Source organism: Lepisosteus platostomus, chromosome 3, assembly GCF_059453375.1.
Source record: "Lepisosteus platostomus isolate fLepPlt1 chromosome 3, fLepPlt1.hap1, whole genome shotgun sequence".
Classification (NCBI taxonomy): domain Eukaryota; kingdom Metazoa; phylum Chordata; class Actinopteri; order Semionotiformes; family Lepisosteidae; genus Lepisosteus; species Lepisosteus platostomus.
Window position 1 is genome coordinate 63,085,339 of NC_142613.1, and position 14,427 is coordinate 63,099,765.

The window sequence follows — 14,427 nt, forward strand, 5'->3', positions numbered from 1 at the left end:
TGAACTTGAACCGGGGAACCATGGAAACTGCACACGGAAGGTACCCAGGTCTCGAACTGAACCAAGGAAAAGTGAGGTAGCAACGCTGTTACCGTTCAATTTTACCGACTTAAAATAAGTCGTTTAAATTAAATCGTATGTCATATTCCCGTATTCCTTTGATTCCATCGCCATTATTACAAATTGCTGAATTACAGCGCTCAGTTAAAGCGCCTTGAGGATGCTCTGGAAATGAAAGGCGCTTTTTACAGTAAAAACATAAATTGATTGGTTTTAAAGGCGGTAATAATCGCAGTGCATTCTGTTTCCATTATATTATTTAAGTAAAACAACCCTAGATATAATGCTAAACATAGTAACATAATTATGGTAGGACATAACCTAAAATTACAGCCTGCCCTTCCAAACCCCCGACAGAAAAGACTACGCAAAAGCAACAGAGCGGCCACGTGTTGTCTTCTCATATCACAGGGGGGAAAGGAAAAGGCGGGGGGCCACACCTCCGGCGTGCCGCCCAATCAGGACGCAGACCTGTTGAAATCAGCTGGTTTTAGATATATTAAGACAACCGGAGAGAGACTGATGCAAGAGCAGGCTGAGATTAGCACGTGTGTGGTTCAACGGAGAAAGCCGCATCGGGACCGCTTGCAGTCGGAAGGGAACAGGATTTAATTAATTCACCTCAATTTCAGTCGAAATACTTCATTATTCTGGTAGGTTTCATTTCACAGTCTGTCAGTTTTGTCTCAATGGCAGTTTTGGTAATGGGTTTAATTGTGGTTTCTCGTTAATTGAATTCTAGTATAAGAATCGGGATTCTTATACTAGATCAAGGCTTTTTGAAAGATTTAAAATGTAAAATTTGTGATCTATCCATAACGTAAGAAAACGAGAGTGGTGCAGTGAAATTCCGAACTTCATACAGAATATATACAGTATATATGTGGGGTTTGGGTAGGGCTCTCCACCATTGTGGATTATCATTATACTCTTTGATATACAGTAGTCGTCCTTATTCTTTTCTGATATGTGCCATTCGGCTAACGAAACGAAGGATCTACAGTATGTGGGTATGCGCCTTAAAAAATTAAATGAAGCTTTTCGAGGAAATCGGCTGCAGTACATTCTCGTAAATTGTACATGGCAACATTTTAACTGCCTCTGATTGGGCCTCCGGTTAGAGAAAACGAATGCTTTCCGCTTTCACATATACCTTCTGCCGAAACAGAATAATCTGTCAGATAAGAGGTTCAGAGAATATTGGCTCATCCCTTCTGACGGTACTATTTTTAAAATCTGAGCAAATCCGTAGCAAATATCACTATCAATAAATGTTGCGCTCTGTCTTAAAAACAAAACTTAAAACTGAAGTTTTATCAACGTGCACACAGTCGGCGCATTTGGTGAAACGTTAGCAGTTTAAGAGGTGGAAGTCGGAAAGGAAAGGGGCGTTATAAACGCATTTAACGTGTGACTGGATATGTGCAGTTATGTAGTTTTGGGGCTGTAAATTGTGAAATAGCTTATTCTTCCGCAGGCTGATGTACTGTAGGTTTGCATTAGTTGAGTTGCTATCAATTCCAGAAACTTAGGACTGGTAAAGACGGTATCACACAATGTTGGATCCCTCTGTGCCTAGAGATCCCGATTACCGCACCTGCTAGCTCAATCCTTCTCTCAAGCATTCAGGAAATGAGAAATACGAGCGCCTTGCTCGAGGATAATGGAGCACTCAAATTCACTGCTTAAAACCCGCAAGTGCGATATGACGCGCTGGTCTTTGTGGAGACAAACTGTCTCGTCATTTGTTGGATCTGCCGATCCGACAGGAGGGAAAAAAACCGGATTCGGGTAAACAGTCCGTCACTATACAGGGAGACTGAACAGCTCCCGTTTCTAGAGCCCTGTCTCCGTGTCGCATGAAAAGTACATGATGTTGTTGTATTAAGAAATGTTCAAGAAAATCTTGAATTGTGATGTTTCAGAAAGCTACGATTCTTCCAAAATCAAGTTTTTAATTAAAATTGGTTATCGATTTAATTAAAATTGAAGACTAAGTCTTTAAATCCTGTTAGTACCTGTTTACGGTCTTGTAGAGAATTTCAAATGACTGCAAGGTTTTCTTTTAGCCCAAAAAATTGCCGCTAAATTAGGACGTGTTCTTTTTCTAGCCTTACGCAAAAGGGGAATTGATAAAAAAAAGACCAGTTTGTACTTTCGCCACAACAGTGACCATGAATGGATGATGCAAATCCTTCATCTAAAGATTAGATCTTACAATAAGAGACGGCCGCGTGGTTATCGTTTTATCTACTATGAAGTATATTCGCCGAGAAAGTTACAGATGTTTAAAGATAAGAAAATATAATGTTTGATTTTGGTATAAGTGTATATGTTTAGGTGGTGGCCTGACCATGACTACGGTTTTTTCCATCAGTATCTTAGACTTGCTTTCACATTGCACGAAATTATCAAAGCAGCTACAGAGAGAATGGTCCGTAACGGGTCAGATTGTATATATTTTTTTAAATATAATCCTTCTTTATCCAATTTAGTGCACTAACGGTAAATACATAATTGCAGTATATAAAATTTCGCCCTTCCGAGATGTTAAAACAGAGCCCCAGGCGGTCAGCAGCCTGTTTCCCGCGGGGATGTGGCTGGGCGCACGTCTCGAGGTTTCTTGTCTCCTTGGCCTCTCGCACAGCGTCTGGGGGAGCGTCCGCCCTCCGCGTCCTCTGATTGGTCAGCTGCGGAGGCAGTGCCCTATAAATACCGTAGGGGGTGGCTCTGCAATCTTTGTCAAGGCTGAAATGTTCTAACTCGGAGACAGGCTAAGAAAGATGCATTAGCGAAAACACTACCGTTTAGAAATAATTTGATTGGTGCTTCGTTAGGACATTTTGTTTTAGATGTGGAGCATTTAAGAGATTTGGAAAACCAGTTTTGCCAGTAGAATTGTGTAGTGGCAATTCTACCAGAAGTAGTCTGTGAAAAGTTAACAGATAAAATTATATGTATTTTTCTAAATGTGGTGTTGCTAACTGCAAGGATGTTAACATTAATATGGTATATTCTAATTTTTCAATCAATATAATGGTTTAGTACTAAACACAGTTTATAATTGCATTTTGCTGCCATTAATGCAGGTTTTGACTTTTAACATGGTAATGCATGTGACTGTTTTCACCTTTACCTGTATGTAAGTGTTTGGCCTGTTGCATTCTGGAGTTATGAGTTTACCGTATGCAAGCTCTTATAAAAATAGATCTTGCTGGGTAGTGTTCCCAGGAGAATTTTAGCACCTAACCTCTTTCTCTGAAACTCTAGTAGGTCTTCTCAGTTTACTGATTATTTTATTTCCCTCTTCTTTCACTGTGACATAGAACATGGAGACAGAGATTCACTCTGTGTACATGTGCTGGATTTTACAAACTGCAGGCTTTTGAATAAGTCAGTTACCAAGTGATGAATTTTAGAGCTTGCTATATTCTTGGTAAATGTGCATAGACATATCTGTGGAGTTAACAACACTGATAAATCAGAGCTATGTTGTACATGATTCATAAATTGTAATAACTGAAATGGGAATTAAATTGTACTCCCAAGTATAAAATCCTGTAGGGAGTTTTGTTATATAACTTGCCAACCTTTTTATACCGAGAGGCAATAAATCACAACGAATGTTATTGGTTCCAGTATTCTTTTTTTTTTCAGTAAATATGTGATTGCACACTTCCTGTTTCAGGTCTGTAGGTGTGAATTATAGTTCGGGAATACTGTGTGATATCTGCCAACTATTCATCTTGAGTATTTCCTGAAAATTTATAAATATCTGGTACGAAAATTTTTTAATTGATAGACCAGTTTGTGACACTCTTTCCCCCTTAGGCCGGAATTTCCAAATGACTGCTCTAGTGTGGTTACCGTTGACACTGTGCTATTCTTTGGATGAGATGTTAAACAAAAGTCCTGATGACTTGATCACTACGAATCACACGGAGCCGTTAAAAAGTAGGGAAGTTAAGCCTGGTGTCCCGGCCAAATTGCACTGTAAGCTCTTGATTCGTGTGGTGAAGTAATTTCTGCTGTATAGTGGAGCCGCTGGGGTGTAATGGCTGCTGTGGGTTACCTAGCTGGGTGCCACACTCCCGTAGGTCTCTTCTTGTACGCAAGAAGCTTTGGAATGTGTTTGGTATGAAAACTTAATACAAATGCTTTCAGGTGTTTTAAAAAAAACCCATTCTTGAGTGGTTGTGAAAGTAAGCTGCATCTGTCGTCATGTGGCCTAGGTCTGTGTCTTGTCTCAGGGCTTTGTTTTTACCAGCAGGGTTTCAGCTTTTTCACTTTCGCGTGTTGAGGAAGCTCGTGGGTGTAAAGTGCTTGAAAGGTGAGCTCTCCTCTCGTTTGTCGTCACGCAGGTGCCTGAAGATGCCGGTATTCAGAGCTCTCGCCAGGGCCGCTCAGCAGACAGTGCTCACGCCAGGCTGCGGGTGTCGGCCACTGGCCCTGGCTGTCCGTCACATCAGCTTCTCCCCACGCCAGGTCACCTCAGACGCCAGCTTCCACTCGGTGTCCTTCTCGGAGACTGACCACCCCAAGGTCCTCATCACAGGTACGGTCTGCGTCCACAGGGATTCCTCAAGACTGAGGAGCTCCAAGACACAAGAGGGAGGGGATGTGGCCTGCTCTACCTTATATATGGTTCTGTTTTTTTTTTTTTGTCCTTCATTATCCTGATCCTCCTTAATTCTTATCCCCCAGAAAAATAATTTACCAATTTTTTTTTTTTTTTTTTTTAATGGAAGCCCGGGCAGTAATTTTGACTTGGTATTTTTGTTTAAACCTTTAGTGTACAAGTGTGATTGTAGTATGATGTGATTTCTTTGTGGTTGTTGCTTTGTATAAATGTAATGGTAAATAGAAACAAAATCAATGTGACTTTGCTGGTCCTCCTTTAGACCATAAAAAAGACAATTGAGCTGCTAATCCATCATTGTAATAGTACAGTCTGAACTGCAGTAAGCCTTCAAGCTGATCCTCTGTATTGAAGTACTGTCTCATTGTTACTATACAAAATCCAGATCAGACCAGTCCTCTGTTATGTAAGGAGTGCTGTAGGGCTCTCCTTGCAGCGTCACCTTGGCAACCATCTGACGTTCTTTGCTAAGATTGGGTGTTACTGTTGTGTTTACAGGGGGCCTGGGACAGCTGGGAGTGGGCCTGGCGAAGCTGTTGAGGTAGGAGCCTTAGAAATTCTTAACGTTAATGCAGGATGGAAACCAATTAGAACAGTTATTATGTCATGTAAATACAGAAGTAATGTTTACAGTTGGACAGAAGTGCTAAGTGCCTTAAGAACAATCCTGCCTAAGGCCTTTTTATTTCCTGTGCAGCTCTGGTGCAGGCAGAAATTACTGTCCAAAGAAGTTTAATTTTTTTTGTGTTAGTATTGACAAATTCCAGGCATTTCTATTTAGTTATATCTAGCTAATTTTTCATTGCACAGTTAATTGTCGATCACTGAGAATTTACACAAGAATCATGAAGATACTTACACTTTTAACCTGTTTTATATTCACACAGAAAACGTTTTGGGAAAAACAATGTAATCCTGTCAGACATTAGGAAGCCCCCGAGCCATGTCTTTCACAGTGGTGAGTCTACAGATACCTTTTCCCGTTTGTGAATGTGGCAGTTCATGACAGTTGGATCTGCAATTTTATCTTGGAATTAAGCTGGAATGTGTCTCTAAATCTTGAACTCTGTTTCATGAATTACAGGACCATTTATATATTCCGATATCTTGGACTACAAGAACCTGCGGGAGATTGTGGTGAATAATCGTATCACCTGGCTTGTTCACTACAGTGCCCTCCTCAGTGCTGTCGGAGAGGCCAATGTGTCGCTGGCGCGAGCCGTGAACATCACTGGTGAGCAAGTGGTCTACTGAATTTTTTTTAATTCAGCCCCAAGGGGAAAGTGCAATGAAAAATGAAGTCTTGCAGAAATGCATGCTGGGCACTGTTACTTTGAATTTGTACTGTAGTTTTCAGAAAGCAGAGTTTTATTAAGATGTATTTTAAGTCTTGACTTCCTCAGAGCACAATTTTCTGGACTTGTGGGGATGGGGGGGATGTGCCAAAAATCTACTGTTCATTACAACGGGGAATAAAAATATTCCTTTCCTACATTGGCTTTGCAGCTTCAAACTTTACTTTCTGGAACACTTGATTCCAGAGCAGCATGTTAGAAACGGGCCCCATCATGTCTTTTTCTGTCTCCCCCTCTCAGGGTTGCACAACATCCTCGACATTGCGGCAGAGCACGGGCTGCGTCTGTTCGTCCCCAGCACCATCGGAGCTTTCGGTCCCACTTCCCCGCGCAACCCAACCCCTGACCTGTGCGTGCAGCGGCCCCGCACCATCTATGGGGTTTCCAAAGTGCACGCTGAGCTCATGGGAGAGGTGAGGACAGAGGCTGTCAGGAGCATGTGCTCCGTATCGATCGCATTAGAACGTTGAAGGGAATGTTCTTGGTAAAGAGTGCTTGCATTGATCACATGCGTCTCGGGATTTCTTGCATTAACGTACACTGTGACCGCTGGAGTGAGTTTTTTTTTGTGTAAACATATTGGGTGCAAAAACCGTCTGTTCTTCTGTCTCGGCAGTACTATCATCACAAGTACGGGCTGGATTTCCGCTGTCTGAGGTACCCCGGCATCATCTCGGCAGACTCGCAGCCAGGTGGAGGAACAACAGGTGAGATGCACAAGTTTCTTATAGGCTGAGCAGTGAAGTTGCTAGAACATCGCATTTTCTTGTGCTCGTTTTAGCAGCGAGAAGACCTAAAAAAAATCATGAATATGGATATTGTATAATTGGTGGGTAGTTGTGTTGGATATTGCCCATGTAAAACATTTCCTTTAATACTTTGCTGAGGTTGCTGTTTATATTTTTCCAGTAACCTTGGTCTGCATATGTTATAGACAATTCAGTTTTGTATAGTATCACAAAATATTAGTATTATTATTACATAAGAACTGTACAGCACTTTTTTCTGAAGCTTGGAAGCTAGATATTGAGTGTGGATGCATACAGTGAATGTCTGAAACTTAAATATTTAGGTTTATTTTTTTACATACTGTATGTTGCAATTCAGTTTTTACTGGTAACTTCTTGCATATTGTTGGACATTTTCATAGTTGGAGAACCAGCTTGCATTAATACTATTACCATGGGTTGCTTTAGCTAGTAATGCTTGCAATGTGGGCTAAAGATATGATCTGTGTAGCTTTTCCCTGCAAAGGACCTTCAGTCATAAACTGATTGTATAGGCCTTGCAGCTGCAGAAGAGCTGACCGCATGAAATGTGACGCTCAGGGAAACTTAAAGCCCAAATGGAACTAAATCTGTTTATTACCACTTGGAATGTGTCACTCATAACACTCACAACATTGTAAATTCTCCGCAGTACTTGAGTGTAATGTACAGTGTGCAATTGTATTGAAATTTAGAATTTATTGTGCATTCAGCTGGATGCTGCTGTGTTGAAATTGTGTATACCCAGCTAGAATCTATTAAAGGATCAAAGTGTATATATTTTTTTAATAGGTTAAGCCTTATTCATGCACAGTGTGCAGGTGCTTGGCAATCATTTTAAAAATGCAAAATTACATTTCACCTGCAGGAAAATTCTATCCTTTTTACAGTTGCATGGCTTGAATACCAGCTTTTCTAGTTATGTAATTTGTCAATGAATTTCAGCTGCGACGCGTGTGAGCCTGCTCTCTGTGACCTCTCCCCTGGTGCTCTTGCTCTAGACTACGCAGTGGCGATCTTTCATGATGCTGTCAAGACCGGGAAGTTTGAGTGCAATCTGAAGCCAGACACGCGCCTGCCCATGATGTACATCGATGACTGCCTGCGCGCCACTCTGGAGGTGATGGAGTCTCCAGCAGAGCAGCTGAGCATGCGCACCTACAACATCAACGCCATGAGCTTCACCCCTGAGGAGCTGGTTGCCGAGGTGCAGAAACAGCTGCCTGACCTCCAGGTCACCTACAACATTGACCCTGTGCGACAAGCCATTGGTAAGAGACCAGACTACAGAGTGAGGCTACAGTACCAGACCCTTCATTAAATATAGCATGTATCTGCCCATCTGTGAAATACAGTGCTTGCTTCCTTGCTATAACGTCTGTGCAAGAAAGATAATTGGCTGTTTAAATATCCTTTAGGAACTGAATCTGAAATGTTGCCTCCTCAGTTATCAATGAGTAATACTCGTTTCCTGACGGATTTTCCCTATCGGTGGAAGCTTGTTTTTACAGACTTTTCTCTTAGCTCTTTTTTTTTTAAAAAAATCAATCTTTTTAACCACCATTTCTGTCAATAATCGTGTAATTTGTGTCCTCATGTTAAGCTATCAATAAGCCATTTTGTTATCCAGGTTGCTTCTATCAAAACCACTCTGCAGCTGTAGACGCGTTTGTTCACTGAGATGGGATAATTTGAGAAATTGTGCATGTCGCTAATTGCTTGGTCTAAATGTTATGGAAATTTCCTTAATGTTAAACTGTTTTTGGCTCTACAGCTGACAGCTGGCCCATGAACTTTGATGATGAGAACGCACGCAGAGAGTGGGGCTGGAAACACGAGTATGACCTCCCAGAGTTGGTCACAACGATGCTCAACTCTATTGGCGCAGACTCCCGAATTGCTAGTGCCAACTGAACCAACAGCAATGAACTGTGACCTGGGGCCACATTGTGTATATAGTGTAAAAAAACTGAGCTTTACACCACAGAGACACTGGTCTGTACATAATCTTTACTCCATGTGTTTCAGGGTAATTACTAGCTTTGTAGGCAACAGCGCTTGGATAGTTTCAGAAGACCTGAACGTTGAATAGTCCTTCTTTACTGTTCCTGTTCTGTGTTCACTTCAGGAAGATCCAGACATGCTTTTGCTGCATTTTTGCTGTTCTGCTAGGAATTGCTCCAAAAGGGCTTTGTCTGAAAATGTTTTTGGAATCCTATAGTGTCAAACAGGCACATGGCTAGTAATTTCTAAATTTAAGACTTTTGCCTCGAATACCAAAGATAATTGCCTGGATTCTAATATCACAGTTTCAAAAAAAAAAAAAACTTGAGAAGCCATCATCAAAACTCTTAATTTTATAAAAGCTGATGCAACTGTAATACCTCCTTTCTATTTTCCATAGGTTTGAATTATTTTCAGCTAGTGCCTATCAGTGTGTATATTTTGGGGTATTTTCTCTACTATTCTGCAGTTCGCACCATGGTTTTGTATAAGTTTGTAAGATTTAACTCTGTCAAATTCGTTGGTGTAAGGAATGCAAAAAATGAAGTTTCTCGTTCTGGGAGAGTTTGGTATCTTTTTTTTTTTCTTGAACATATCATGGTTTGAGATTAACTGTGAGCTTTACACTTAAACTCAGAATTCTGCAGCCATGTGCTTTCAAGATTGAGGAGAATGTTAAAATACTTGGCAGTTTCTACAACAGAGCCGTCAGCTTTTCAATAGATGAATCGGAACTGAAATGCGTGCAGCACATGTGTGTAATAGTCCAGTGTAGGGTATGAAATTAAGGACTGCCGCACAAACATGTTCGCTAGACCAAAACTTTACAACCATGTCAATGGAAAGGTGTTGAAAGCCGCTTTTTGGCGTTACAATACATCAGGATTGTGAGCTTTTGATGCTACGCTTTGTGTTCAAACTGTGAAAGGTGGTAAACATTGTCTTCTTATCTCAATACCTGGAGAGTTTGGCGACAGACTGAATTGTGGCTTTGCAGTGTATGTACTGTACTCGAGCGTTACCCTGCTCTGGTCCTCAGCTTCCATTGTGCAGCAGTTTTATACAGTAGGTAACCTGAAATGTATTAACTGTTGGAGTTCTTGAGATAAATCTAAACATCCATTGCCCATTGAGTAGAGAAAAGAACACTCTCCAGTGTTGGTCTGTTTAGTGGTTTAAATAATGCTGTGTAATTTTTATTTATGAAGGTTTAATCTTGTATAATTATTCTTAAATTGTTTATATTTTAAAGACTGCTGATAAACCTTTTTTTTTCACTTGCAACTTAGTGAATGTTACTGATTTAATACAGTATATTTTTACATTTTTACCTTTGACAATAAGGGGTAGTTATACAATCATAACAATTTCACACATTCAGTGTGACTTCCCTACTGAAATGCTGGAAAGTTGGAGCTATTTGAGCTTTTGGCTGGGGAAAAACTGGTTAATTGCATTAATAGTTGATTTTCTTTAGAAACAGCTAAGGACTATGATACAACTATGATAGTTTGAAATTTAAGGTCTTAGGATTTGTTCTTAAAATTGAGGAACTCCAAAAACATCCTTTGCATCTGGTTTTGGATATTTGTTTTGTATTTATTACACATGACATACTTTTAGTAAGCACTTGTATACATGGAACAGTACCTTTGTTTTAAGTGTCATACTTGTTCTTTTAAAGCCACTGATTACAAAAAATCCACATTGTCAATAAAGCCATTTTCAACTAAGCCTACCCTTGTCCTTCATGTTTAATTTTTTATTTAAAATTTCAGCTGATTTTAAGCAATGGTTGTTGAAGCTAGTTGTGAACTGAGGAAATGATAAATGCTTAAGTACTAAATCAGGAAGTTATTGCCTCTTCCAGGAGGAGTTGAAGTGACTTGCAACACTATAGGTTTTAAAATTTCAGTAACACAGTAAAAGACCTCGTTACAGGAGAACAAAATAATTTCCAATTATTTACTTGATAACTATCATTGAGGGGCGAGTACTCAATTTTTTCCTTAGACACAATGTGGAAGAATGGCTGTTGGCATTTTTTTAAGGTGCTGATTTGCAAGTCATAAGGCTGTCATGCAGTACAAGTAAAGCATTCTTGGCCTGACAGTACCGAGTAAACTGCTTAATAATACAGTGGGGAAAGCTGTAAACTTTACCATAGCATTGAGATTATAGCTGGTGCGTATCACTCAACTAAAACATTTAAAACTGAAAAATCCAAACTTAATGCTGCTCTTTAATGACAAGAGGGAATAACAGTTAGTTGACTTTAGAGGAACGTGGGTGTATTCTCATAAAGACAGGTTGCTGCACTGAGTAGATAAGCCCAAGACAGGAAGGAGGCCAGGAGTGATAGTGTGCACTGAGAAAGATGAATTTTGCCAACATATAATGTAGAAGAGAAACAGAAACTGGCTAATCAAAAGTAAAGACTGGTTAAGTTGGCAAGTAACAAACTTGAAAATGAAAAGTTCCAAAGGGAGGGAACAGGAAAATTGAGAGCAAATACAGAGCTGGAAATAACTGACACTTTCCATTCTAACCAGTCATACACACGAGTACCAAGAAAAGATTAGAAAGTCAGGAAGAGTAGCTCATTCCAATGAGTATCTGTTAGTGCCTCTAATACGTGTTGTATTCTCAAAAGCCAGACATACGAGATCCTTTCTTCAAAAGTGATAAGTTGAATAAAAGGCCATAAATGATTAGATCTTTTATTTTTAGATCGCAGGCATGTGGTCAAAACATGCGGATGGAGGAATATTTTTATTAAAAAAAACAAGTGGACCAAGGTATCCAGATATTCGGGGCTCACTCTGTGGTATTGAATATACAGTGGTGTGAAAGAGAAAGTACACCCTCTTAAGATTTTATGGTTTTACATATTAAGACGTAGCTGACCTTCACCTAGTACTCACCAGGTCCCAACAATAGATACATCTAACCTCATGTGACAAATAACTTATACTTTGATATTATTTATTAAACAAAAAATCAACTAATATTAAGAAGAATGCATGAAAAAATAGTGCAACCTTACTGCTTGCATATCAGTTACGAAAGGTGGTTGATCATCACTAAGTGAGTTTACACCTGTATATAAATTCAGAAACTATCAGTTTGGTCTGGTGCATTCAGGTTTGTGTTAACACATCGTGCCTCGGTCAAAAGTTATGTGACTGTCTCAATGAAATATTGCTACTTATCTCTGGGAAGAGCCATTTCCAAACAGTATGAAGTCCATCATTTCACAGCGAGAAAGATAATTTACAAATGGTGAAAGTTCAAGGTGGATTCCAATCTACCTAGCAGTGGGTTTCCCAGCAAGTTCACCCCAAGATCAGACCGTATGATACTCTGAAAGAACCCAAAGAACCCCAAAGCTACATCCAGGGATCTAGAGGCCCCTATTGATATGATAAACATCAGGTATCATGATTCAAATGTTAGGAAAAATCTGAACAAGAACGGCTTTAGTGGAAGGGGAGAAAACCCCTTCTCCCCCAAAAGAACATTGCTGCATGTCAGGTTTGCAAAACAGCACCTGAATGAACCACAAGACGTCTGGAACAGGTGAATCCTCTCGACAGGTGAGACCAAAGTGGAGTTGATTGGTCATAATGCAAAAATTAAACACTGTTTATCTCTACAACAACCTGATGCCACCCATCAGGCATGCTGGTAGAGGGGTGATGATCTGGGCTTGCTCTGCAGCTGCAGGACCTCGACGCCTCACAATCAATGAGTCCACCATGAATTCCTCTCTATACCAGCGCATTATAGAGGAACATGTGAGACCATCTGTCCAACAGCTAAAGCTTAGCAGAAAGTGGATCATGCAACAGGACAATGATCCAAAACACAGCAGTAAACCTACACCTAAAAGAAAAGAATCAGGATTTTGGAATGGCCAAGTAAAAGTCCAGAGATCAACCCTGTAATAAAGTGATATAGAAATGTATAAATGTTGATATTACATGTAATAGTCCACCAGGTGGCTCTACCCGTTTTCCAAGGTTATAGGAGCCATCGGAATGTTATAGTGTTGGTGCTAGAAAGATAGAGAGAAAACCAGAGAGAACTGGGGGACAGTTGGAGAAAGCTAGTGTGAGAGAAAGATGTCAGATCGGTAGTGTAATGTGCTGTACAATATAACTTTTCTTTAATACATAGTTCATTGCTACACACCTGCCTCCGTGTCATTCTTTGCTTCATGTGAACATACAACAAACCCCATTGAGATGCTGTGGTGGGACCTAAAGAAAGCTGTGTATAAAAGAATGCATTCTAACATCACCGAACTGAAGCAGTTTTGTTAGGAGGAGTGGTCCAGACTGTATGAGAGACTGATAAACTCAAGGAACATTTACTTCAAGTTATCGACCATCATGGACAATGTCTCCCACCCCCTCTACGACGTGCTTTCCAAAATGAAGAGCACATTCAGCAATAGCCTGATCCAACCACAGTGTAACAGGGAGCACTACAGGAGGTCATTCTTGCCTACTATTATAAGACTTTACAACGCATCCACTGTGTGTCTGGGCAGGGGCAACCATTGACCTGGTTTGGGACTAAACCTGAGTCCTCGGTTTACAACTGGTGTTGTGTTTACAACTGGTGCGCAACATATGGAAGTGGATTTTCTAATCTATCTATGATTGTGTAATGTCTATGTACGCTTGTGGAATATGCTTGTGGATTGTGAAATATACTGGAACATTAGGACCTACACAGACACTATACTGTAAAAAAGATGCTGTCCTTCAGATGGTCTCTCCTTGGTCATTAGAAAACCCAATGCGTTTCTTGAAACACCCCAGTGTTCTGGCCAAATTTCCCCCTGGCCTTAACCAATCATGATCCCCTAACAATCTCCCCCTAATAATCCACACCTATGAATTGGTTTGATTACTCTGTTCTCTCCCCCATTGATAGCTGATGTATGGTGAGTGCACTGGTTGACTTTGGCTGCCATCGCATCATCCAGGTGGATGCTATATTATTATTATGAGTGTTGAATGTCTAAATGCATTTACTTTGTCTATTTAATGAATAGTTATTATTTAGGACATGTCTCCTGAATGGTTTCTTCCCAAACTTACAGATCAAAAGTCAATATCCATCACCCAAAGGAATATCCACCATCATTTTTTAACAGTTAACTCACTGACCAAATTGGCAAACTGACTTTTACAACCATGTGACTGCAAGCAGTCTGAGTCAGGACTTTTCTCCAAGACGCCATGCTGAGAGAGTGAATCAGTAAGGTACAGAATTGTGCCCAAGATATTCTTCCTGAAATAGAAAAAAACTTATTTTTTTCCTGATCAATGAAATTAGTCAGTTGGACTCTCTTAGCGTATTCTGAATAAAAGCTATAGCTGGAATGAACCGTTTCCCATTGTCTATCTTGTGGCTGATCTCAAGAGCACAAACTGTGCATAGACTTTTTTAAAGACCAAAGTCAGCAAGATGCTACTTTGACAGAGCTGTTCTGAGGCCAGTGCAAGCTGCTAAGCATAGCAAGACAAAAGCTCTTTCTCTCTTTCCTCTGTCTGCATCGGGACTTTCCCAGCATAGAGAAGCTGCCACG

General features: G+C 40.3%; 1 protein-coding gene across 1 annotated transcript; it reads left to right on the top strand.

Moving 5' to 3' along the window:
* The first annotated feature begins 554 nt into the window (after nt 1-554).
* On the top strand, nt 555-10,558 carry tdh (L-threonine dehydrogenase). The gene is made up of 9 exons (XM_088626367.1): nt 555-713; nt 4,422-4,615; nt 5,198-5,240; nt 5,587-5,657; nt 5,784-5,933; nt 6,295-6,467; nt 6,671-6,761; nt 7,823-8,092; nt 8,596-10,558. Exons 2-9 carry the CDS (start codon nt 4,432-4,434, stop codon nt 8,733-8,735), a joined length of 1,122 nt encoding a protein of 373 aa, XP_088482493.1. The 5' UTR covers nt 555-713; nt 4,422-4,431; the 3' UTR covers nt 8,736-10,558.
* Nucleotides 10,559-14,427: the final 3,869 nt, after the last annotated feature.

Coding starts and splice junctions, on each gene's coding strand:
- tdh (XM_088626367.1), top strand. CDS start 4,432: ATGCCGGTATTCAGAGCTCTCGCCAGGGCCGCTCAGCAGACAGTGCTC. Junction 4,616..5,197: donor CCCCAAGGTCCTCATCACAG/GTACGGTCTGCG, acceptor TTGTGTTTACAG/GGGGCCTGGGACAGCTGGGA. Junction 5,934..6,294: donor GCGAGCCGTGAACATCACTG/GTGAGCAAGTGG, acceptor TCCCCCTCTCAG/GGTTGCACAACATCCTCGAC.